The sequence below is a fragment of the Ips typographus genome, linkage group LG1 (assembly GCF_016097725.1).
Source record: "Ips typographus isolate SLU linkage group LG1, UJ_Ityp_2.0, whole genome shotgun sequence".
NCBI classification, from domain to species: domain Eukaryota; kingdom Metazoa; phylum Arthropoda; class Insecta; order Coleoptera; family Curculionidae; genus Ips; species Ips typographus.
The window spans coordinates 11,045,009-11,072,230 of NC_138422.1; the positions used below are offsets into that span (position 1 = coordinate 11,045,009).

At 34.1% G+C, this 27,222-nt stretch overlaps 1 protein-coding gene across 1 annotated transcript in view; it reads left to right on the forward strand.

Moving 5' to 3' along the window:
* Nucleotides 1-27,222, forward strand: part of LOC145740214 (matrix metalloproteinase-2-like) — a 74,391-nt gene that overhangs the window by 45,621 nt on the left and 1,548 nt on the right. Inside the window, exons 4-10 of the mRNA XM_081995613.1 lie at nt 18,388-18,534; nt 20,596-20,738; nt 21,474-21,638; nt 21,705-21,885; nt 21,939-22,218; nt 22,697-23,001; nt 23,247-23,353. Of these exons, the coding sequence (XP_081851739.1) occupies nt 18,388-18,534; nt 20,596-20,738; nt 21,474-21,638; nt 21,705-21,885; nt 21,939-22,218; nt 22,697-23,001; nt 23,247-23,353 (1,328 nt within the window). The remainder of the gene's footprint in view (nt 1-18,387; nt 18,535-20,595; nt 20,739-21,473; nt 21,639-21,704; nt 21,886-21,938; nt 22,219-22,696; nt 23,002-23,246; nt 23,354-27,222) is intronic.

Below are 27,222 nucleotides of genomic sequence, written 5' to 3' on the forward strand. Positions count from 1 at the left end.
ATAATAGTAGATTATTCAACGAATGATCGCTTTTACTCAAGAAGAAGTTTGCGAGTAATAGCCATTACGTACGAGTGGAATACTATACTTTTTCATAAAGGAAAGATAGCCTCACTGAAGTATAGAATGAGTGGCTTGTTGGTTTAGGTCAAAAGTTGCTTATTAGAGGTATTTATCATATATTTTCGATCAATTCGAGATTAACTACACTATGTATCCCTTGGTATTCTCTCACTGATGGATCTGAGGGATTTTTTTTTGCATTAAATTGACATGGCAACATGGGTGTTACTGTACCTAATTGTTTATGTTTACTTTCAATTTTAGGTTAGATTTTAATCGCAGTTGACAAATAATGAAATATTACTACATTAGGAAGGTGTCGAAACGCTATAGCAATGAAAATTAAATAATTTCATTCTAATTATTAAACAAATAGACCGAAATTGTACTAAATACAGCTCGCTGACCGAATACAGATTATCCAACTAAATGGAAATAAATTCTCTCTCCAATGGCGCTACAGCCCAAATTGAGGCTTGGCCTCCTCTATCTTCCGCCTCCAACACTGTCGATCTAACGCCGCTCTCCTCCAGGTTCTGACACCTATCAAAGCGCGTCTTCTGTCACTCCATCCTTCCATCTTTTCCGTGGTCTCCCTTTTGGTCTTCTGCCCTGCATCCTACTATTGAGGGTCCTTTTTGGTAGTATGTTATCCGGCATTTTTACTACATGAGAATATCAAATTATAAATAAATTATAACTAAATAATCCAACAACAAAATTAATTTTACATATTAATTACCACAACTTGATATTTTTTCGTTTTCTGTTTTTGTCCCGCCCATGCAATTATCAATGTTTCTCTGTATGTTACACGGTTTTCCTATGGTCGGTTTTGGATTTACCACACCTGTACATCGGTGGTGCCCACGGGTTGATTGAACACGTGAGTAATAGCTGTGTATAATATAATGACTCATTACTGACGGGGGTAAACAGTCGTAGAAAAAAACTAATTAAGCCCTCAGATAATAATTAGCTTAAGCGTCATAACCCACAAATATTTAAAACAAATCATGAAAGATGGAAGGTCGTGTTACGCGTCCTATACAAAAGGCCATAAAGCTCGCTGACCAAGCAGGTGTTCCTGGAAATTAGTTATGCATTTTTAACGACTAGAGTTCCTTGGTTATATGACCTAATATAACCAACTAGAACATCATCATCAAATATGCCACTTCAATCAACATGCCACTCTGATCAAAGCAAAATACGCGCGCAACAAAAGCAATAAATCCACCTGATTGGCGCTGGTAAATCTTTTTTTATTATACTTAACAGAAAATACTACATTTTCAACTGTTTATAAAATACAGTAAATATGACATTTTCGGAACAGCGCACGGAAATTTTTTCCCGATCCCTCTTTCCGTGCGCTTAATAATAAACATAGATATCCATGATACTAGATATCCTATGGCAACCCGAAGAAAAAAAAGAAACGAGTAATGTGTCTATAGCAACGATTTATTTATTAATGACAAATTTTATTTTCTGTCAGTGAAAATTAAGTATTTATGTATTTATTACATTTTGCAAAAATGAATTCAGATTGTGAAGAAAATCGGGATATTCCCGAAAATATCTTACAACGAGCGGCAGAAGTGAGTGCAGATTTATTACCAGTGAAATCCAGGTTGAGATATGAACAAGAATATAACAGTTTTACCGAATGGCGGACTCAGAAACGAATCAAAATTGTGAGTGGCGATATTCTTTTAGTATATTTTTCTGAAAAAGCCAACACTATGAAATCCTCCACTTTATGGAGTCGATTCTCTATGTTAAAGAGTTGTTTGGCAATAAAAGAAAATACTCACCATCAATATCCAAAAACGATTGCTTTTTTGAAACGACAAGCTGTAGGATATATACCAAAGAAATCCAAGATTCTTACAGCAGAACAAGTAACCAAATTTTTATGTAAAGCTTCAGATGGAGAATATCTACTAGCAAAAGTAATTTTAGTGTTTGGCATCTTCGGTGCATGCCGCAGAGATGATTTAATACGTTTAAGTTTAGATGATGTGGAAGATAATGGGCGTTTCCTTGTCGTGTTCTTACGAGATGGAAAAACTCACAGGTCAAGAAGTTTTACCATTACCAATGAAAATTGCAAATTCGATCCCTGTACAATTTACCGTAAATACGCAGATCTCCGCCCTAAACATATGGAGAGTAGAAGATTATTTGTTGCATACCGAAACCAAAGATGTTACGCTCAACATGTTGGGTGCCATACTACCAGTGGTATTCCAAAACTTGTTGCAAAATACCTAGCACTAAAAAATCCCGAAGAATATACCGGACATGGGCTAAGGCGCTCTTCGGCAACCATGTTGGTGGAAAACGGCGGTGATTTGCTCACTTTGAAAAGACACGGAGGATGGCTTTCTTCCAATGTAGCAGAAGGATATATAGAAGAGTCCATACAAAGAAAAATTGAAGTATCACGGAAGTTGTTTAGCCCTTGTAACTTGGAAACTACAACATCTGTAACAGTCAATCAAGAGAACCAAAGCACACACGAACACTCCGCTTCAACATCTTTAGCAGAGTCTTTAGTTCAACAAAAAGAAATGCAAAAGGGATTGAGCTTCAACAATAATACGAATTGTACAATAAATATTACTATTAATAATAACGGTTCTGTCCAAAATTAATTTTCTTAGAATTACCTACTTGTATTTTTTTTGTTAATTTGAGTTGTATGTACTTACATTTTTACTGTTTTAAAAATAAAAATAAATATTCCCGATTTTCTTAATAATTTTTTGCGATATTTTTTGTTTATGTTGATTTCAGGTACCTAAGTATAATAAAAAATATCGTTCATTACTCGTCCAAAAATGGATTTTCCGTTCTTGCATGACTTCCCGTGTTCGGCTGCGCCTCACACGAGAATTTGTCAAGCGCGCACGGAAAAATCCTCATTTCTGTACTGGTAATGAAATATACTATTAAGGACCGCCACTGACAAAAATATCGTTACGGCAAAGCCCTCTAAAGGCCAAAAATGCCTCCTTATTAATTCATACCCCTTTGAAACTTCAATTATTGACTAGCCTTCCATCACGCTATACAGCACGGCTAAAGTTATACACAAACGGTATTATAGGAGCCGAAACGGTTTTGGTATGTGCTCCCTATGGACCTTGTAGAGATTGGGAGTGTCGGATATCGTAGGCGTGTGCCATTTACGATATTGTTTACCGTCCTGTTTTCGAATTATCGTGACAACAATGCACGTGGAACGACAGTTTTGCCTGATGCCTTCTAATTTTCCCTCAACAACCTAGAAACCCTGAATTGTAAAAAATTCAGAAGGTTATTGATTCAGTTTAGACCACACCATTAGAAGCTTTAATTTTTGTTATAGAAGTTTAAATACGAAAATTGTGGATACAAATGATTATAATATTTCTAGACAAATATTTATAATACAGGGTATCTCAAAATTATGTGGCCAACTGAATACGATGCCCTTTTTTATTGCGAATTCAGATTCTACTTCTTCTCTCGAAGGTTGGGAATCATTAAAACGATCTTTAATTTTGAGACTCGTTACTGCATTCAAACCAAACCAACTCTCTAAGGTTCCTTAGTTATGAGTTTCGCCTCTTCGATCAATTTTTCTCTCCCTTCATGACATGTTTTATAGGTATATTCCAATTTTCTTCTCTGTATTGTAAGAATTCTTTCGTTCTCCTTATGCATAGGTCTCATCACATGGTTTCTATCTTCACCTAGGAAATCCCCTGTATTCTTCGGTATATTCACATTTCAAACGCTTCCAGTGTTCTCATGTCAGTTCCCTTCAGGGTCCATGTTTCCATCCCATAGTATAGTACAGATAGCACACATAGCATCTCATTAGTCCTATTTTTAGCTGAAAGTTTAAGAAGAAGGTTCTTCATTCTTACAAATGTGCTTCTGGCCTGTTCTATTCTGATTCGTACTTCTTGGAAGCTATCAGTATTTTCATTAGTGCTTATGCCTAGCTAATTGTATAATATTACTTTTTGTGATTCTTTACATAGGTATATCCTACAAAAGTCTTGGGTTTTTTGGTTATCAGTAGATATTTTGTTTTGCTTATGTTCAGTGATACTATAGGTCTGTTCATAGAGGTAATTTCAAACTGGTTTCCAACTGAAAATCGGAAATTGTTGGCTTTTATTTGTTGAATGCACACGTGACATTGACATTTTAAGGGTAATGGCCAATAGCTGGACATATTTCTCTGATTATTAGTTGGAGATTCGTTCTACGAACAGACCTTATGACTATTCTATTAATTAGCGTCTGTAGATTCTCATAATGTTCTAGCTATTATAACTGTGTCATCCGCGTATCTCAGATTATTTACTGTCACGCCATTAATTTGACTGATCAAGTGCTTTATTTACTATATCTTTTGTAGTACAGGTTAAAGGGGATTTTGACCATAGTCCAGCTTTGAAATTATTCTTAGGTCTTTGAGGTCTATCCTTTTCTTTACTAATGTTTTGATGAGTTGGTCTTGTTTTACTTTATCAAACGCTTTACTTCTGCAAATGCCTGATTAAGTTTAGTTCTAAAGATTGTTCTGCAACTTTTTCTAGTCCGAGCCTGTTGCTTACATCTACTATGATGGCTGGATTCAGGCAGGACCGTAATACGGTCTGAAATTACATTTAAACTTTCCCTTTTGTAGTGTTGCAGTTTTCTATGTCAAATTACATGCTTAATAAATGTTTGAGGATACGTCTTTAACTTTAACAGTTAATTATCAAACCGCAGTGTAAAAACCAGTATTATCAGGTTCTCGAATTGTCGAATGCCACATGGCCTCACTAACTGCTGGCTTACTAATCTGTAAAACGCGTCAACTCAATGAGAACTGTGTATGTGTATTCGATTGCAATTGGATTTAACTTTAATAGAGCTGACTGCATCTCATTTTTCTGTTTGACAATTACCAAGTGAAGTTAATTATGTTTCACGTTGAAAAGTCAAACAGGCAAAAACGACAGCCTTCATTTTCCTTTCGCTCATCAATAATGACATACGTTCACTGGGTATTTGTGTTCCACGTAGAAAACTAGCCGGTTAATAGGCAAATAAAATTTTCATCATCCCCTGTCAGGTGAACGACCAGCCCTATAACGCTCGATATCGGATTTTTTTTCTCTCAAAACTAAATTGTAAGTTACGTAGGCCCGGTGGGAAGGAAAAAATTGCCCCTAATTGGGCGCTATTTCAGTTGAAATTAGGGCTGAAGTAGGCAGGTATCTATGAATTTTTAAAGGCGCACGACAGAGAAACTAGCCTTGTACTTGGTCCTTTGCCTGCCACTGTAAATATATAGTTACAACTATTATTTTATATAATATCCAAGAGGTTGTCCCGCTTATAGCTAGTAATTACAATAATTAAAAAATTTTTTAAAGGAACTTTATTTTAAAATTAACTTCTTTGATGCTCTACAGAGAGGGGGCGGACTAAAAGTCAATCCGATGGCTATAATTCACTTAGAAAACGTCCATTTCCGATCGCTAATATGATTCGCAATCTTACCTTAAATTTTTTATTACATAGATAATTCATTTACCATTCTCAACGACGCAATACCTACCTAATCGAATTATTATAAAAGCTATCATTCTAGTGATCGATGATACATTATCGAGAAGCGATCCACATGAAAACGACCGCAACCTCTACACACCCTTTAAGATTGGTAATTCCGTTAGAAGCAAACTCAAAGGCACACTGACACCCTTTTCTCAAAATGCAAAAATGTCGCGGTTCCTCTAAGATTGACGTTAAAAGTGGGACTTATCGACGAGGCGCTCCGCATCACCCACAGGCACTTACCGGAGACTTACCAGCGTCGCTTTTCCAATATGGCGATTATTAGATTAGCGCCCCGTAGATTTCAGAGTCTTCGGTAATATAGTGAAACTATGCAGACGATGATTTATGGCAAGTTCGAGTTTGTAGAAGGTTATAAGGCGATGAAATAGTAAAAAGTCCAATTGCAAAACTCGTAATCTAGTTTAATACTGATTGAGTGACATTAGTACTGAAAGCCACTGTGACACTTGGTCAGATGACCGTTTAATCAATTTTGTCACTGCTGACAGACAAGTAAATCCTATTAATATAAACTTTTGTATAATTCAATCATTTCAAGAACTATTATTATATGCCATTTGAATTGAATAAGCTGAATCGACTGATAAGAAATGTGTCGCATATTGGTCTCAAATTCAGCAGTCTCAAATTAGTAAACTCTAATTTTTGACAAACTGGTGTTTATCAACCTGCAGCAAGCAACTAAACTCTGAAACCTTAACTTAAGATCGTTGAAGGATGTGTTTGCAATGTAGCCAAATTGACAAATTTTACCATTTTGGTTCAGAGTGTTGGCAATGTGGCCACACTGACAAATTCTACCAATTTGGTTTAAATCAAAGTTCAGCAAATCTGTGAATTTTCGAATTTCTTCCGAAACTTTCAAATTAGCAAATTTTGTTTGTAGGTATATGACGTATTTTACATTGACATGTGGTGTCATGTCAAACTGTCAATGTTGTTGTCTTCGTTTTTTTTTGTTGACTTGATGCACTTCCACATATTTATTATTATTATACTTATTTACTAATTTTATTATTGTAATTATCGATAATTGAGAGTTTTAATCATATGGAAATCAACAAAGAATATAAAACGTGAATTTTGAGGTTATGTGTTGATTAATTTCAGTCTTCTTTTTCTCTATTTCTTTGCAATGTAAAACGGTCAAATTCGAATTTGGTTCGAAGAGTGTTTGAAATGTGACAATGTAAATTTTGAGTTTGAAGTCCGAATTTTACTAATTCCATATTATTCTCCGTCTTAGTCTAGTCCTAGTCCATTGATTTGTAATCTCTTCTTTCCTGCAAGGTTTCTATGGATGGATTTCTTATGTAATTTTCCAAGAAAAAGATATACAAGATGTCTAAAAAGTCTGAAATAATGCAAATATGTCAAATACTACTAATTTTATTTTTTTCAAAGTTTGCATATTGTTATAGTAAATAACAGCCAGCAAGTATACCAACTTTCTTAATTCAAACCTGATACCCTGTGTAATACGTCAGATTTTAAGAGTACCTACTCATAAAGACCAATTAAAGATTTACATGATTACTACTTGTACAGGGTGATTGGTTGAATTTTGACCTTATATTTATACAGGGTGTCCCAAATTTGAGTAACAAACCAAACTTATGTTTTTTTTAAATACAATGACCAACTTTTTATCCGATATTTGAATTCTACGTCAAATTCTAGGCCTAATTGATGTAAAATGTCTGTATCGATATTCAACTTTTTCCGCAGTAGCATCTGTTATACTTATTGTATATTACCAATATTGCCTCGACTATGTGATTAAGGGTTAATTTGATTACTCAAATTTGGGACACCTTGTATGATAACTGTTTATCTAAGAGTAAAGTAGACTAAAATTTCTAGAACTAAGTTGTTTAAACTAGTTTTTTGACTAAAATCAAAAATAAGGAAGTTAAGGGGGTGGTCAAAATTCAATCAATCAAGGACGCTGCTGCGGAAACAGTTCAATATACAGGGTGATTTCAAAGTTGGGGCTTTCCTTTCACTTACAAATAGGGCTTCAAAAAATAAGCTTTTTTTCCTTTGACGGTTTTTCGAAATATGAACAATAACGAAGAAACAGGGTGTCAAAGTTTTACTGAAAAAAAGCAAAATAAAAAATAACTTAAATTTAATTTTAACTAACTACAGGTTATTCCTTATCAACAGACATAAACAAAAATAAAAGATTTCAGCCGCCTTTGAACTAAGTTTTAATAATTTGACCTTTTAAATTAAAACAGCATTTAATTTTAGGCACGCATTAAGATGGTTTTTATTTTTTTACTCAAAAACGGTGCGTCGTAGCAAAAAATAATAGAAGGGGTTTTATTTTTAGAATTGAACAAGGAATTCAATAATAAATGTTATGTTGAAAAAAAACCAGTAGGGTAATATATTTTTTTGAGATTGTTTTAAAAAAATTATGCGCCCGCCACTGGTAAACGCAAGAAAACTGTTGTTTCTTGGAAAATTTCCTTTCCACGTAGCTATTGACACCTACAAAAATTTTTTTAATTACTTCAAGTGGTTTGGCCAAAATCATTACATTATTATTTTTTCAGTAAAACTTTGACACCCTGTATCTTCGTTATTGTTCATATTTCAAAAAAGCGTCAAAGGAAAAAAAAACCTTATTTTTTGAAGCCCTATTCGCAGGTGAAAGGAAAGCACCAACTTTGGAATCACCCTGTATATTCGAACATTTTACATCAATTAGGCCTAGAATTTGACGTAGAATTCAAATATTGGATAAAATATTGGTCATTGTATTTAAAAAAACATAATTTTGATTCGTTACTCAAATTTGGGACATCCTGTATAATAAATGTTTATTTTAAAGTAAGGTAGACCTAAATATCTACTAGTTTTGTATTTAACGTTTTTTGCTAAAATCAAAATTAAAGTAGTTAAGGGGGTGGACAAAATTCAACCAATCACCCTGTACAATCTTTTTTTCTGGCGAAAAAACGGAAATTTGATTAACTTTCGGACACAGGAAAAATTGATAACAATTTAACATCATACTGACGTTATAGCTATTATTGTTACTCCTACCATTGTTATAGGTAGGTACACCTTTCAAAAAACATGAGTTTTAAATACTTATACAGGGTGTCTAAAAAGTCTGGAATATTGCAAATATCTCGAAAACTGCTGATTTTATTTTTCTCAAAATTTGCGTCTTGTTAACAGCGCATGACGTGAGGGTGAAATGAGGTTCGCAAGTATACAGGGTCAGTCACAAAGTATACCAACTTTCTTAATTCAAACCTAACACACTGTATATTACTTCAGATTTTAAGAGTACTTATAAAGGCCAATTCAACGATATACGATTTTTTTTTTGTACCTACCTTCAACAATGATAGGTGTAACAATGACAGCTAACGTCAATGTAATGTTAAATTAATTGGCAAATTTTCCTATTACTTAAAATGGTGTTTTTGAGTGAGAAGGAAAAGACTGACATCTTAAGTATGGTGGGATATGGCGACCGTAAGAGAACGCAGCAGGAAGTATGTGATTTGTTTAATCAGCGTTACCCAAATCGTGTTGCAATAACTAGTCGCCATATCCCACCATACTTAAGATGTCAGTCTTTTCCTTCTCACTCAAAAACACCATTTTAAGTAATAGGAAAATTTGCCAATTAATTTAACATTATATATAATACGTTATATATAATATACGTTAGCTGTCATTGTTACACCTATCATTGTTATAGGTAGATACAAAAAAAAAAAAATCGTATATCGTTGAATTGGCCTTTATAAGTACTCTTAAAATCTGAAGTAATATACAGTGTGTTAGGTTTGAATTAAGAAAGTTGGTATACTTTGTGACTGACCCTGTATACTTGCGAACCTCATTTCACCCTCACGTCATGCGCTGTTATTTACTATAACAAGACGCAAATTTTGAGAAAAATAAAATCAGCAGTTTTCGAGATATTTGCAATATTCCAGACTTTTTAGACACCCTGTATAGGAACTTACTTATTGGAATTTTTTCATATCATTCCCTCAAATAAAGTTATAAAATCGTGTATTGTTGAATTGGTATTTAATCTTTATGAATACCTTAAAATCTAAAGATTTCAATTAATAAAGTTGGTATAGTTTGTGACTGACCCTGTATACTTTCAAACCTCGTTTCATCATGCACTTTCATTTAGTATAACAATATGGAAACTTTGAGAAAAATAAAATCAGTATTTAGCACTATTTTTTGTTTCCCCGCAACAGTCGTAACTTTTCTATAAAAATATAAAATTTTTTGACCCTTATTTTAATCAAAATGTAATGATCTAGATCTAAAGATATCCATGTCAGTGAATATTTCAATATGATCGCGGCATTTCCAAATACCAAACAATCCCAAAGGTCAGCATATCGAGTTGAATTTTGCAGGGTTGCTGGCTTTGAAGCTTTATATAAAAACCGAAAGTTACCAGATTGAAAATGTGGTTTTGACTGAACACATCTGGTAACTAGAAACAGTGGATCGTACAGAGAGCAAAGCAATAACACTTAAATTCCTTAATTGAGCATTGGAAGTAAATAAAACAAAAGGCCATCTTCGCATAACTAGCCGGCCCCAATCACATGCGGTCCCTATTGAAAAATGAATCGTTCGTTAGTCTAATTAAGGCTTATTTATCCAAATTACGTCATACTGTGTGCAACTGCCATGTTTACGTCTTGCGTATGTGACTAACAAACGAGACTGGTATGCATTTAAAAAGAGAGAACTTCTGCTCTATATTCTTCAACAATCTAAACGCACTTACAGTCCGTATCCGATTACGATGTTGTCGCGTGTTTAGTGTTACCCTCGAACAGGATGTATCTATCACTGGTTGTGGGTGGGTTTATTCAATATCAACTGCAGCTAGTAGTTAGATAACAGACTGAAAAAGGCATATCGCCACTGCCAACTCTTGGGCGGGAATTAAATTTCCACCAGGCAGTCAAATTCCATTCTCATTAAAATTTAAGATTGAGGCTCACCCCGGCCTCCGCCACCCCTTAATGCAGTTAACTGTTCAATCTTCGCATTTTATTCGCCAATTTCTCCATAATTTCGTTTACAGGTGGAGCAGAATTTCGTGTCGCGGAAATTGAAGGTTGATTCGTCTAGAATATCTGCCCTTTCGGGCTTGCTATACACAGTCACGAGAAAAAGTCAGCAAATTTAGTGTGGAATTAGTAATTAGTATCGCCCCCGATCATTAACTGCATACTGACGGGGATGATCCCAAAATCCGTAGGGCACAAACAATGGCTTCATGACTGACAATTGAAAACCCTTCGCGAGAGGCAGGGCTGTGCTAAGGGCACTTGTTCGTGACCCTTAAGTTTGCCGGGTGACGTCACGGAGGACTCTTTATTCGAGTGGGTGCCGACACAGATCACCCAGGAAAAGGGTTGAAGGGACGGATACAGAAACGTCACGATGTGTACGCGTCTTGCCTCACTTCTCGCAACTTTAGGTAAAGTTGAGTTTTTTAACCTGCCACGTGTAAAGTGTTGCATCTGTTTCTAATCAAGAGGAAAAGTTGTGAAGTTTTGTTATAGTAAATATAAGTCAACGAGCATGTAATGATAGCTATTACTCACAAAATTGAAGTTGTAATATGATGTAAATCACCGAGTGAGCAATAGCCATTAAAGAAGGAAAACTCATTGTTTTTGGACCACTAAGTTTTGTGCTGTTTTCCAATAACAATTTTATTGCTATACATACTAAAGTATACTTTTCTACCAAACGTCATCAAAACAGTACAGCAATGCTCGATATTTAACCGGCTATTCCTATTGGTAGAAGCAAATTTTGAAAATGACAGCTCGCTAGAAGTTCACAAACGGATGCTTTAACTAATTTGTTGATTGATTTATTTGCTGCTTTAATGAGAACCTCAAAAAACTGACTGGCTGTCATCTTAAAATTTTGGTCAGCTAAACCGGCAATGTCCGACACAACAATTATACAGGGTGTATGGAAAAAGTGCGACCAAAGCTTAACGAGGTAGTTACATACACAGCAAACATACAATTATTACATTTTGAACATTCTTATTTTCTGAAATTACTTTTTTGTTGCTCATCTGATTGTTTTAAAGGTGTGGTTTGCAATATATTAGGGGGATTATTAATTACTATTTTAGGTCAATTAACACCGTGTTTATACTGTACTATTGGACCATTTAGGGACATTTTCAGTCAATTTGTTTAATAAAGAAAATCTGACATTTGGAAAGAACTGGTCATTAACGAAACAGCTTGAACATGTTCCAATTCATTTTGTATGATACAATTAGATCCAGATTCTGCCATTTTCAAGTGAAGTAAAAAAAAAACAGGATGTAATATTTCTATGACTTTGTAGTTCATAGTGACTAAACAAAAATAATATTCAGTAACATTCTAAACTGAAAATATTTACTGCAGAGTTGATCACTGGATTTTGGAGATTGTTCTCAACAAAAAAATACAAGTTCCATAGATTTAATGCCATACTTTGGACACCATGTGCATTCTCGTATTGATGTAAAAAAAGTATTATTATGTGCTTATTTAATTTTAAAATGACCCGCAGATTCACGAGGGAGGAAAGCGTAGATTTATGCGCTTATATGCTCTTCGTAATTGAGCCCTGCCAGCAGGTCCCTAATTATTATTAAATTCTAAGCTGATTTCCAACTCTGGTCAGTGGTTGAGCAGTTAAACCTCCTAATTCAACTTTGTTATTCCATCAGCAAGGTAAAAATATGAATTTTTTTGAAATTGTCATCACCAGACAAAGTTTATTACATACGCGAGTTAAAAACAAAACGACCTCCTTATAATTTTCAGCTAGGGCGTCGCAATTTCTAGCCTAGTTAATAAACCCTCCTCGGTGTCGAGTTCCGCACTTCATCCGTCGTATTAACAATTTTCCAAAACTCATTAAAAATCCAACGTCGACATCATAGACGTGCCGTTGAATTATCAAAACACGCCTTCCAGTCGAAACCGACTGGGAAAAGGGGTGGTTCGCCACTGTGCGCACGCACTTTGTTCCAGAAATTATAAAAGCAGGACGGCCGATGCCCGATCCGACACTGTGTTCCCGCTTCCAGACCCAGCCAGAAATCTGGAACGGTGTGATCCAGAGACGATCGACTAACGTGTTGTTTTTTAACGTTTCAGTGTTTATTTCTTTTTTAAGTAAAAGTGATCATGATTCATGTGAGTATTTTGAATATCTTTAAACATTTTTGCGATTGTTATTAAAAAATAATTCAGGGTTATTCGGCATGGAAGATTGTGACTAAACTATTAAGTTTTAAAATATGTTGGAATTTGAGATGAATAAAAAATTATTTTCAATGGGGGCAAATTTCAATTTGCTATCTCTATTTTATAGCTATTTTTTGCTGAAAAAAGTATTCTTTTAGAGTATCAGCTCTTTTCTATCTTCTACAGCTTTGAGGTCTCCTACAAAAACATCAAAATTTACATATTGAAAATAAGTTTAAAACATACTTCTAACAAGCCTATATTCATCCCAAAATCAAAGATGCTTTAAAACTAAGTTTTGTCACATATGACAACCCTGTGAATGATCCTGTTTACAATAAAGCTGAATCCGAAACAATTTCTTTCAGTTCTTTGTCAACTTTTATTAACTTAAATTATAAATGAACCGCCAGTGTGTTCCGGCAGCACTCCACATAAACAGTACTGATTAAAAATTAATAAACTTCTTGACAATTAAAGGGCAAGGCCGAAGCTGTGGGAAAAAGCACAATTTAATTATTTATGACATCTGGAGCATTTTAAGACCCCCCAAATAACTAGGGGAGGGCGTAACTCTTGACAAACGACATATCGATTGACCCAATCGCGTATATAAAGTTCTCGTTTACAACCCCAAATTAAACACTAAACCAGAATGGAGTCGTAATTGCCTTACTGCCAACCCCCTTGTGGGGGTAATAAACGTTTACCAAAACTTCCTAAAATGTGCTCGTTAAATATTTATGGAGAATCATTAACATGAAGGTTATTATTAAATGTTTACTATGCATGAAAGATGAAGATACTTAGATACAGGGTGATTGAACTGTTTTTTTTTCCAGCAATATAAAATTTGTGGACAAAACTTGTGAATTTAGATGTAGGTGTTTTACTTTGCTACTCAAATTTGAGATTCCCTGAACAATAACAAACAACTACACCTAAATATCCACAAATTTCATATTTAACAATTTTTGTTAAAATCTAAAATATGTCCAGATTCAGTTAATCGCGTGGGTTTCATTATAAATTAATTAACAGATATTTTATTGTATGTATGTTCGTTCTATCATACAGTTTAAATTAGCAAAATTGGTGTAATTTGCTTGCAACTCCAACTCTTAGAATCTCAACAAAAAAAAAACAAAAAGTTTATAATCATACAGGGTGTTGCTGAATAAGATATGCTACCGAAAAGAAAAATTTGTCTTAACACTAAAAGTCCATATTTTCCAGATACAGGACTACAGGAAGCACAAATTTAAATTTTTTCCCCATTTAAGCTAACTATTTGCTTTCAATTCCTTTTCCATTTGTTTCTATCTGTACCATCGTTTGGCAGATGACACTTAGGGTGATTTTCAAACTTTTTTCAAAACTATAAATATATTCCTGAAAATACATTTCTACAAAAACTACTTTTTTTCTGTTAAACGCCGCTTTTGGGAAACAAACAGCGCAATTTACGTAACTACACCATTTACACATGTAGTTTAGAAAGCGTCAGTTGAATTTTAGAAACCATAAGATGGATTTAAAAAAGATCACTTGTATTTCAGAAACGGTACTTTCAATTTTAGAATAATAATTTTCGAAATTGCAATTTGTATTTCAGATTAGTCACTTGTAGTATAGAAAAGAGCAGTTGTATTTTAGACATGGTCATTTGTAATTTGGAAAATTAAAGTGGAGCAAAAAAAGTTAATAAAAAAAAAGTAAATAAGTAAAAAAAGTACATTGTGGTTTAAGCAGTTCAATGAAAAATCGATTTATCTCGAAAACCGTTTATTTTATCGAAATAAAAGAAGAGTACAATTTTTCGATAAAAATGTTAAGAGTATCCAGGCGTTTGCAGCTGAAAATAATGACAGCTGTCAAAGTTTAAGCAAATTGTATCATAGGTCCAGTTAGTTCCGGCCTTTCGAAGACGAGATACCTGGTTTTCATGTCAAATAGAAGGTCTTTTTCGATAAAACATTAAACCCAATAATGATTACAATATACAAAGTGTTTCAAAAGTTACGGCCAAAATCGTTAATTGGAAGGCAGTTCTTTGGGGCTCGATATTTTCCTTAGGAGTGACTTTTAAAAAAATTAATTATATGAACAAATCGTATTATTTTGACCTCCCCTGTATGCCCCCGAGAGATTGTCATATGGTTATAGGACACCCTGTATATTTTATATAAATTAATACTCCCGATGGGCGGTTTTTTTTGCTTAAAGTGACATTAAAAAACAACAATGAACTAATAACCACATAGAAACACAAAAAAATCTGAAATTGAAATAACGCTTTCTAAAATACAAGTGAGCTTTTCTGAAATACAAGTGACGAATCTGAAATACAACTTACGTTTTCTAAAACCAAATTTACGATAATGAAATACAAGTTATAGATTCTGAAATCCAACTTATATTTTTAAAATCCAAGTGATATTTTCTAAACTACATGTGTAAATGGTGTAGTTTGACAAATGTTATATTAAGCATAACGAGGCAGATGATGTAAGTTCCAAGTCAAAATTATAGTACAATAAAAATTTATTAATTAACCATCTAATGAATAAATATTTTGAATATTCTCCTAACTTGTATAACCTAGTTAAATAGACTAAATAGCGTATAGAGCGGCGAGAGATATTCAATTTGACCAGCAATGTGGACCCTGGTCCAATCAAATGCTCTGGGGGGGGTTAGAGGCTAACACATGGACGCATTCCATGCATTTCAGAGGGAGGTTTATGAAAAATTCATGGCGCGAAACCCGCCTCGGAGACATTATTGAGATGTATTAATAATAAGGGAGGATGCATGTGAAGATGCGACGCGTGCTGGATATTGGGCTGATTAGTTTCAGCAACGTGTTGAAAAAGTTTGATATGCTGACGAGTAAGCTGCTGACTAACTAATAACTCAGTTAATTCTCAGAAAATGTGTCAAAATGCTATTTTCCTATCAAAAGTTAAAAATTTTGTTTTAAAAATTAAAATTTTTGACTGAATTGACGTATTGGAAAAATGAAATTCGAAAAATCCAGGTGTCAAAAACGATAAGAAAGAAACAAGTTTAAGATATGTGATTTATGAAGTTTGAAGCTAATGACAAAATAATGGTTTCATTGAAAAAAAAAATTTTTTTTGTTAGGTTAGGTTAGGCAACAAAAATGCCTGATGAGAATGACTTAAATATGGTGCGACGTTTTGGGTCGAAATTCGACTTACCTAACAGTTAAATATGTAATAAGGAAACTTTTAATTTCTATAACATCAACAATGAAAAACTTATTCTCAAATAATTATTTTTGCTAGTCTAGATGGCACATTATCAGTTTTTGTTATTTTTTTAGTAACGTTAATTTACTCATAAATTACATCTTTAATCGCTTTGCGATTACCTTATTTGGCTGACGTATTATGCAAAAACGGACCTAATCGAAAATCATGGGGTGGAGCATTTAATGCGGTTTTGTTATTACAGGTTTCAATTAGAAAGGTGTAGCAGAGGGCCGTAAAACCGAACACCCTTACAATAAACACACCCTTCGCACTGGAACTCAATTCGTTCATCATTTTATTACTGTCTGATTACATTTTCGTTTCTCACCTGAGGCGAGCTGTTAAAAGCCGGATTTTCCGCCCCCGCCACACTCCGAATCCCGACGAATATACAAACAGTCAATAAATAGCGGAAAATCGCAGGAAATTGCGAGGCAAATAATAATTTTTCTATCTTCCTTGAGCGTGTCGTTTTGTACAAACAACAAACTGTACCGTTGCGAGGGGTAAATCTAATAAGTGGATGTTGTTTTAAGGGCGCTTTTGCCGGGAAATGTCTTTCAGTGCTAGTTAAAAAGTTTCACGGGAAAACTATCCGGAAAGTTGCCGAACTTTGTCATAACTCGAACCGGGTCAAGCTCCTTGAAGCCGGCGATTCTAAAATGAGTGTGACGTCGACTCGAGAAAGCCCTCTAGGGCTTTCACCCTTCCCCATTTCTCCTCAAGTATTAATTGGCACCAATCAATTTTGAAGGAACTTAAAAACCTGTTCAGTTACTCACTCAACCTGGGTGTGATGTGTATTTGATTACATCACAACCTCCTTGAGTGAGCGACTGAACGTGGTGATTTCGACATGTGCGAATTTTAATTTGACCGAGCCGATTACGCCACGACGTTATACAAAGGCAGCATAAATAAACGCATTAGACGAAAAGTCACGCCGTCCTCTTAATAGACTCAAATATTAAACTAAATTCATATCACAAGATCATTTAACTCCAAGTTAAATTAACTTGGGTATAGCGTCAGTTAATGTAATTGACAAGTATGTGCCCCTATACGTTGTATAATTAAATGAAGGAAGCTCCGCACAGATTGAAACCGATCGAAGAAAAGTCGGGATTGATGTTGGAAATTACCACATTATTCATGATGATGGTTTCAGTTTTAGATAAAAACTGTGATGGCTGTATAGAAAATAAAGTGCCGCTTACCTATGAATCAGATTGATATGATGTAATGAATCAAAGTATACAAGATTGGTACATAGAAATTTGGAGGAAGGATTAACTTTTTAAGGACTTCAACAGAATGACAGATCAGTTAATGAAACTGTTAGAAGCAGCAGATTCTATGTTAATATACTAGCAAACATATAGGACCAAAAACCACAGTCGAGTCGTCGCGTCGTTTCAGTAAAAACCCCATAAATGGTTTCAAAAAACATGGAAGAATATGTCTTATCCCGTACTGTAACTATTCCAAATAATGGTATTCTCTAACAGCCCACCAGATTAAACACAAAAACTTGGGTGAATTTGTGAACTTGGATCAACACTGCATAAAGATGTCCACCAAGATACCCAGACTTAACTTCTATTGAACTCTTATGGATGATGATTGTGTTAACCTGTGAATTTTTGTAGATTATTTTTACTCACAGGTTTTTAACACAAAATAGCGGCACTTGACTTAATCATTGATGATGTATGATTTTAGTTGTAGTTAGCTGTTCAATAGTTCCAAAACATCCAAATTAACCGAAATTAAAGTTTACCGTACTTTTAATAATAAAATTAGATGTTTAAAGTTTTCTTATTAGAATACACAAGTTTGAAAATGACCAACAGCCTAGAAAACAAGCTATAAAGACACTTTGATAATGATTTTAATTTTAAAACAGACTTCAAATACCAATACTCTTTATCAATAATCCATCAAAACTTAGACTTTACCAGTACCTAGTAGCCTGTACCAAATACCCTTTATGGAGGGTTTGCAAGTCTAAACTTATTATTGAAGAGACAGACAGGAATAAGGACAAGATTTTACTGCTGTACATTAACTGATGCAAATTGAATGTATCTTCAGAAAAATTCTTACTAAACTTTTGTTTTCAGCTTAAGGACAAAACATCTCCCAGGCTTGAACACGTACGACGTGCGTTTCGTCATAACGAAAGCGTTGGAGGTGTGGTCCAAGCACTCGAAACTCATCTTCAACGAGGTGGAAAGCGACAAAGCCGACATAGTGATATACTTTTATAGGTAAGTCGAACCCGGGGGAATTTTACTTGCAGATTTTCTGGCGGGCCCGGCTCAACAGAAAAATGTTGAACAGTCAATTCGCATATCCGTTCCAGACGTCGAGTGTTTTAGATGCAATATCCAGTGGGAGATAATTTCCAAACGGGGATCACAGAGGGAATTTCCGGGCTGTTTCGTATCTCGACGACGAATTCAAGGATTTTGTGCGATTGTCGCTTTATCTCGAGTGGCTTTGTCGGTCGCTTAGTCATATTATTGAGATTCTATGCAGTTTTTCGCCTCTTTGGTCCCGGGTATTACATCCGGGCTTTCGAGAGGTCGTGGGGTGTATTGTTTCATGTGGGCGATTTATTCCAATTATTATAATGACTTTTTGTCCTATAAGAACAGCTCAGAATCATATTTTCGAAAGAACTATGTTGCAAATTTTAAAAACATTATAATCGTAGTATCTACAATAATTAGCTATAACTATATTCCTATTTGGTATGCATGTTTAACTAAAAAGCACAAAAATACTTTAAGTATTTGTGTGTAAAGTCAGTAAAATCATAAAATCAATGTTTTTAAAGCCCTTTTCGCATGAACTGGCAGAATGCCCGAGAGAAGAACAATAGAGAACTATAGTTTTTATCAGTAATATTAATTTTTTCTTCATTTACTGCTCTATTATCAAGCCATGCTTGCACTGTTTTTTACTCTCAATCGCAAGGACGCTGAAAAATCACAGGTAATTTTTTCATTTGGGCTAACTGACCTATTTTGTATTGTTCCCTTTATAACCAACCCCAAATACCAAATGAATTTATGCAAGAAGTACTGCGGAAAAAACGGGAATGCTGAGTATTGAGAGTGAATTGGAACATGAAAGTGATCCGGAGCACGAGTTGCTCCCGGCTAGAAACAGCTGAAAAGAATACATTTTCAATCAGTTTCTATTTCTAGAATATTGTTTTTTTTAAGTGAAACTCATAAACCAATCTTGGTGCGTATTCTTGAAACGAGGGAAGGGAATTATCAAGAGAAAGTCCTGTAGAATGTGACAGGAACCCGCCATTGTCAGCTTCTTCTGTCACATTTTATGAACACTTCTCTTAAGAATTCCGTTCCCTACTTTCAAGAATAGGCCCCCTTATGTCATACTCTATATGTATACCTATATCATCACTATCATAAAATTAGTCTGTTTTTTTTTACTTCTAAAAATGTTTTACAAAGTTTGAAAAAATCTTGATGTTATGAATAAACAATATGGCGTTTTAAACCGCGATTATGAAACCCAAGGACTATTCAATTTTCTACAATTCCATCGTCTAAAACCCTGTAGAGCGCTATTTAAATTGATACTTTTGATGGTGGGTGTTGACATAAACTACGCCACACAGCCAAACAAGTTTTAACTTTATAATGGTCGTTTGAACTGTAAACGTCCGCATAAAAGTGAGGTACGTGTCATATCCAACATTGAGAGCACTCACTATAAGTAACAAGGCCGATTTCAGCGCGCAAAAAAAAATCTCATAAAAATAATCTATAAAACTCGCTGGCAAACTAAAAGCGCACTCGACTAGTTTATTTCAGTTTTATAGTGAGGTTTAACTTTTTAATTTGTCCGCCAATCTGTCGGAAAAGCCATTTGCCGCGATAAAGCTTTCCGTCCCGGTCGTATCTATCTCTATATGCCTTTTTTCCAGATTTGAGGAAATAAGCTGGATTGTCCCGTGTTGCCCGGACGTGCCAATAAAAGTTAAGGGCGAAAAGTTTGTTTTTGTTATATCCTATATAGGACTTACGTATATAAAGTTAACAACTCCAGTTTATGGCGTTTATATAAGTTGCACTCTGATGATGATAATGTGCTATTAAGCAAAATCCAAATGGGGAACACGACTTAATTGGTAGAAAAATAACGTCCAGATTTTATGTATACTTATGTAGAATATGTATACAAAAAGTCAAATAAATTTAGACTTTGGAACAAAACTCTGAAATTTGATTTATTGTTATATTGCTGCTTATTATTATTTTAATGTTTAATTCATTGATTATTATTTTCTGCAGAAGAGATCATGGAGACAATTTCCCTTTCGATGGAAAAGGCGTTATTCTTGCCCATGCCTTCTTTCCTACTGGCACCAGGTCTTCTGTCCAAGTGCATTTTGACGCTGATGAAGTTTGGACAACTTCCGGAGACACTGAACAAGGTAATATTACGCACCTTAAATAACTGCTAATATGGAATTCTCTTCTTTTCATTTCCTAACTTGTTTAATACCCGCACTATTTGCATGTATAATACCTCTGTAAATTAGTAAGAAAACTACATTAGTTACCTCAGAATACAAATTTGCAAACGGTAAAATTATTTTTGAAAATCTATTTATAAGTGAACGGTAGTTTTTTGGGCTGGCAAACATTTGCCTCCATCAGTATGCTGGACGTCGGTCGCGTCAAAAAACGACCAAACTTTGTTCCGTTCGAACCTTTCAGATCGCTAACCCAATATTAGGCCAACTAGCACGAAGAGAAAAAAACGAAAAACTTTCAAGCTACTAAAGTAAACGGGCTCTTGCATATACACGGGAAATCGGGTTTTTAATTAAAATCACCCGGGAGCATGGACACGTGGACTAAAATTCATTTTACTAGTGTTTTTGTATCTTTTGTTGTCAGCCCAGGTATACAGATTGTTCATTTAGTATAGAAAAACACAGTTTGTCCGTACGACCACATTAAATTGACGTTTTATTGTATTATGATTATGATACAAAAAGAATGTATTTCACGTATGGCGTAGATGTAGTCAGAGTTTGACTTGAAGATTTAAATTACAAATTTGGAAATGTACGAATTAATGACGTTACGCATTATTGTGCAATTTTCTTTCTTGTCCAGAATTGGTTCCAAGTTCCAACTTTGATTGATAGTCAATTTTTTAGGAACCAATTTGTTCAATGTGGCCGCACACGAAATTGGACATTCTTTGGGCCTGTCCCATTCAGACGTCGAAGGAGCTCTTATGTATCCTTGGTACTCTGAAATGAAGGACGGATTCGATTACGAGTTGCCTGATGATGACAAAATGGCCATACAGTACTTGTATGGTAAGTTGTACAGTTATAGACGCACGTTTTACCCGCAAATATTTAATAATAATAATTTTACTCCAGGTTCTAGAGATGCTAACCGAGGATGGGGAAGAATACCAGTTTATCATCCACCACGAACGTACCCCACTACCACCACTACAACAACAACCACCACAACCACGAGAAGCCCCACAAGGTGGCCGTATCCTAAAGTACCTTACGTTCCTAGGTATCCACCTGGTCGACATCCTTATCCTAAAAAGTAAGTGCTTAAGCAACACATTGACATATCATAGCTAATTATACACATTGAAGGCCGGAGAAAGACCACAAAGAACCTATGAACCCGACCAAGAAGTTCTATTATCCGAAGCATCCAGTTACGGACCATCCATCAACTACTAATCATCCTCACAGACATCACCCCACTAAACCAACGAAGAAGTACCATCACACCCCTAAAGTGGAAACGGAGAAACCCACCAGGTATAGCCCTAAGGAGTACCCGAAGGGCGAAGCACCTCCAGACACCTGTGATACTAGTTACGATGCTGTTGCAGTAATTAGACGCGAATTGTTCATTTTTAAAGATCGGGTAAGTGTTTGTTCCATTTGAATGTTGTTTATTCGTTCAAATTGCGGAGATAACACACTGAGTGAAGACTTTAAAAGAGGTAAATTTTAGAGATGAGCTCTTTTTTGAATATTAAAGTTGTTAGTACGGTCTTTTGTGAACATTTCCCGAAACTGAAAATATTTTCTAGCGATGCTTTAAGCTTTTTTTATATTTTTTTTCTCGATCAACCGTTTAGTCAAAAAAGCCGACTGCCACTCTTATTTGGACTCCTGTACAGGGTTGTTCCGTATGTTTAGAGAGTTGATAGATCTTTTTTTTCTCAGCCGATATCTTCAATTTTAAGGGGAAAGGACCATTTAAACAAAATAAGCAGGTATGAAATAGACAACAAAAAAGAAAAATAAACTAATAGAGGAATGTAAAGTCGCTTATTAGAAAAGGACAAATAAGTTAATAGATTGACTATACCTATTTTACAACCATGTTATTTTTTTAGTATTTTTGGCGAATTGGTGACAATGGCGTTGTGACGTCAGAATATCCAGCAGAAATTCATCGGTTGTTCAGAGGTTTCCCGAGGGACTTAACCCACGTGGACGCGGTATTTGAAAGGGGTGACGGCAATATTGTGTTCTTTGTGGGGGACAAGTATTACGTATTCTCCGGAATTACTCTGGTGCATGGTTACCCGAAACCTTTGACGCATTTGGGGCTACCCGGCGCTCTAAAGCAGGTCGATGGAGCTATGGTTTGGGGTCACAACGGCAAGACTTATTTCTTTAGTGGCGAAGACTATTGGAGGTATGTTTTTATGATTTGAACAGATTTTATAGCAACTATTTTTCTTCAAACTAAGTAAACAGAATAGTGAGTTATTTAGTTATAAAACCAGTTGAATCAATGCACACTGGGTCTTAAACCAAAAAAAAAACAAGTTTTGTATAATTTTTTATTCGTTTCTAAATTGGTATCATCAAAGTCATCCATAAATGGTATAAAAATATTCTTAAGTAGTTTTTATAGGTTACTAAGCTGGTATTTTGCAGGTTTGACGACGAAGAACAAGAAGTGGAGAAGGACTATCCAAGAAAAATTACGAAAATGTGGAAAGGCGTAGGCACAGACATAGATTCGGTCTTCCAATGGAAGGATGGTATGTACTAATATAAAACATCATTAATTCTAAATTAGACAATTTCCATTTCATTCAAATATATTATTTATTTTTTTTATCCATGAAACAATCGTTAGTATTGGTGCAGTAGATGTAAAATAGTATTTGGAATAGTTTTCCTGCTTTGTTTTCTAGCTGAAAATATTCGATATAGAGCAAAATAAGCCGTTTTTCACCCATCACACCTCATGGTAGTATACAGGGTAATTCAAATTCGACCCTCACCATTGGGATCTCAGAAACCATAAGAGATACGAGAAAGTTTAAATTGGGGCAAAGTTGCGCAATTTAAAGCTCATCCAAATGCTGTTTTAAAAATTTTGATTTTCCGAGTACTTCCGAAGATATCCGAAAAAAACTGAAAATTTGATTTTTTGTTTTTATTTATTTCTAACCTTATTTGAAGAGATATCCCAAAACTAAAAGCATCTTTTCATTGCCACTTTTTCCTAGCTATTCGATGATGGATTCAAATTTGCCACACGACGTTTCGTTTTCTGTCAGTCATCATCAACTTTCTTTTTTCTTATGGGCGCCATATTGGATTTTTAGCCCACCAAATAGTACGTTTTATTCTGATTTTAGTGATGTATCATAACTTATGATTTGCTTCATAAGTAACAAAATAATTCAATAAAAACTATTTTTACTTTAGTTATTGGCTTTGAGTTAATGGGCCGTTTTAAAAAATGTCATTATTTGACAGTACTTGTCAAACACGATAATTCGGACGATCATTAGAGCGTCAATCATAGTTAAAAATGTATCTAGAAAAGAAACCCCCGCAGAAAATGTTATTATTATACAAGCATTGCTGAACTATTTAGGTTAATCAGAAAAAGAGATTTGTTAGCATTATCTCTAACTTAAAAGGCTTATTTATGTTTCCAAGAGAAAGATCATCATTTTAGGAACTTCATTTTTTGCCAAATTTAAATTTTTTATAATGTTAAGTGCAAATTTGTAGTTATTTATACAGTAAGTGACAAACCATTTTTTATTCATTCATATTTATTCGAGTGAATAAACCGGTTTAGTCACGTGTCTTATACAGTATTTTATTAAATTTCGACTTTTTATATTAAAAAAAAGAACTAAAATTACAGTTCTATTATTTGCACCGCGCCCCGTAGATGTAACATTGATGTTTGTTTGTTTACATCTGTAAATAAGCGAATGTCATTCAGAGTGATTTAATAGTTATTTATACAGCAAGTGACTTAAACCATTTTTTATTCACGAAAAGAACAACTAGGTCCACAAGCGTAGCGAGTGGCCTAAGCTCTTCGAGTGAATAAACCGGTTTAAGTCACGTGTACACCTTTGTGACTAAGTATGTTCAGGCCAATTGCGTGTGACAAGTACTACCAAGTAATCTTCATAAAAGGTCTCATTCACTCAAAGGTAACAAAGATAAAATCTCTAAAAGCTCTAATGATCGTCCGAATTATCGTGTTTGACAAGTACTGTCAAATAATGACATTTTTTAAAACGGCCCATTAACTCAAAGCCAATAACTAAAGTAAAAATAGTTTTTATTGAATTATTTTGTTATTTATGAAGCAAATCATAAGTTATTATACATCACTAAAATCAGAATAAAACGTACTATTTGGTGGGCTAAAAATCCAATATGGCGCCCATAAGAAAAAAGAAAGTTGATGATGGCTGCCAAAAAACGAAACGTCGTGTGGCAAATTTGAATCCATCATCGAATAGCTAGGAAAAAGTGGCAATGAAAAGGTGCTTTTAGTTTTGGAATATCTCTTCAAATAAGATTAGAAATAAATAAAAACAAAAAATCAAATTTTCAGTTTTTTTCGGATATCTTCGGAAGTACTCGGAAAATCAAAATTTTTAAAACAGCATTTGGTTGAGCTTTAAATTGCGCAACTTTGCCCCAATTTAAACTTTCTCGTATCTCTTATAGTTTCCGAGATCCCAATGGTGAGGGTCGAATTTGAATTACCCTGTATACAGGGATGTAAAATTTTCGGAAAATTTAATTTATGGAGTTTTTTTTCAATTGTTCATACAGTTTTAAGTAACTACCACTTCGTCTAGAATAATATCTGCAATAGCAAACACATCATATTACTGAAAGTTTTCCCTTTCTTCTTAATAACTGTAATGTCACCATAAATAATTATTTTAAGAACAACACTAATAATTATTTAAGTAACATGATTTCTAATTTTTTTTTATTATGTTAGTATTTTTTTCTTTAGTAGCATAATACCTATGATTAGTACAAATATGATGTCAATACGTTGAAAATATACTTTTTTAATGAAAAGTTACTCTGAATTATATGAATTGCGAAAACAGGACTTTCCATTTGGTCGTAGGTAAAGTATAGTACGTCACACGTGCTATAAGGCATTTTACGCACTCATGGAATTAACTTTTTCCATATCGTGCGTAAAATGCTTCTTACAGCACTAGTTACGTAATATATTATTTTGTACTATTAACTTGAAGGTATTTAGGCAGTTGAGGTTAATTTTGAAAATATAATATTTTCACATGAAGTTTCTTGATAATTCTAGTTTTTAATTTATCAAAGTGAAACGGTGCGTGGTACCAAAAAAGTGTATAGAAGATAAAAGTTGCATCTGTGGTAAAAATTTCAGACGTAGATTCCAAAAATAAATAAAAATAAAAAAAATTATAAAGAAAAAAAAAATTTAATTAAATAAAATTAAAATTTAATTTGGTTTGTTGCTGAAATTTGGAACACCCTGTATACTGATGGATTATCTAGGAATAAAGTATATGCAAATATCTACAAGATTCATATTTGTTTTTATTTTTATAAAATGTAAATTAAACAAGTTACAAGGATGTTAAAAATTCATTGAATCACCCTGTTAAACTACTTCATTGTATTGTCAATAACTCGGTTATTTTGTCAATTATCGGGTGGTTCAAAATACCAATTTATAGCCCTTGAAATTCTCTTTTGACCATCCTATATAGCGTTTTTACCTAAAACGTCGAATAACTGAGTTATTTACTGTTAAAACTGAGTTGTTTGTTGTAAAGTTTTATTTTGACAATTTTTACTGTGACAGCCATCGGGTGGTTTAATATACCATTTTGTAGGCCTTGAAATTGTCTTTTGACTACCATATACATAGGTATAGTAGAAATGTCACGCTACCGAAAGATTGAAGCTTTTATACCGGAAATGTGTAGTCCAGAAGGGAGAACATATTGAACCTGTTCAATTAAATCAGATTACTATACCCTTGCATAAATTTATAAGTAATATTTTTTTAAAAATCCATATTATTTTGAAAAGTGTTGAGGTTAGGTATACAACATTTTTCAGAAAGTTTCCGGTAATTTTCCGAAAAAAAATTGAAAAATCTAAAAATTCAAAAATAATTAGTTTTTTAATTAATTGTACAACATTCCAATATCAATTCAAATAAAGTTTAATGTACTTTTAATCATTTAGATGTCTGAAATTATCTCATTAGAATGCATGATAAGTTTGACAATAACAATGACAAGTTTGACAGTTGTTTTCTCTATCAAGGAAATATTTCATTTAAGCGTCATAGCATTTATTATATTTTATTTGTTTCATAAATCGTACATTAAGTAATTTTCCAAAAATGGAAATTTTCCGTAACAGAAAAGTAAAGCAAGAACGGGAGAAGATATTTTTCTTTATCATAGTCTGAAAAGGTGACATGATGACATCTCTGCTACGTGTACGTTCATCTGAACCTTCACTATTTATATTAACTGCTTATTTAATTATTATTGTGATCTGTTCTGTTCTGTTCGAGAGTTTCAATGGCCTCTTGCTTAACAGCATCCAGCCATTTTTTTGTGAT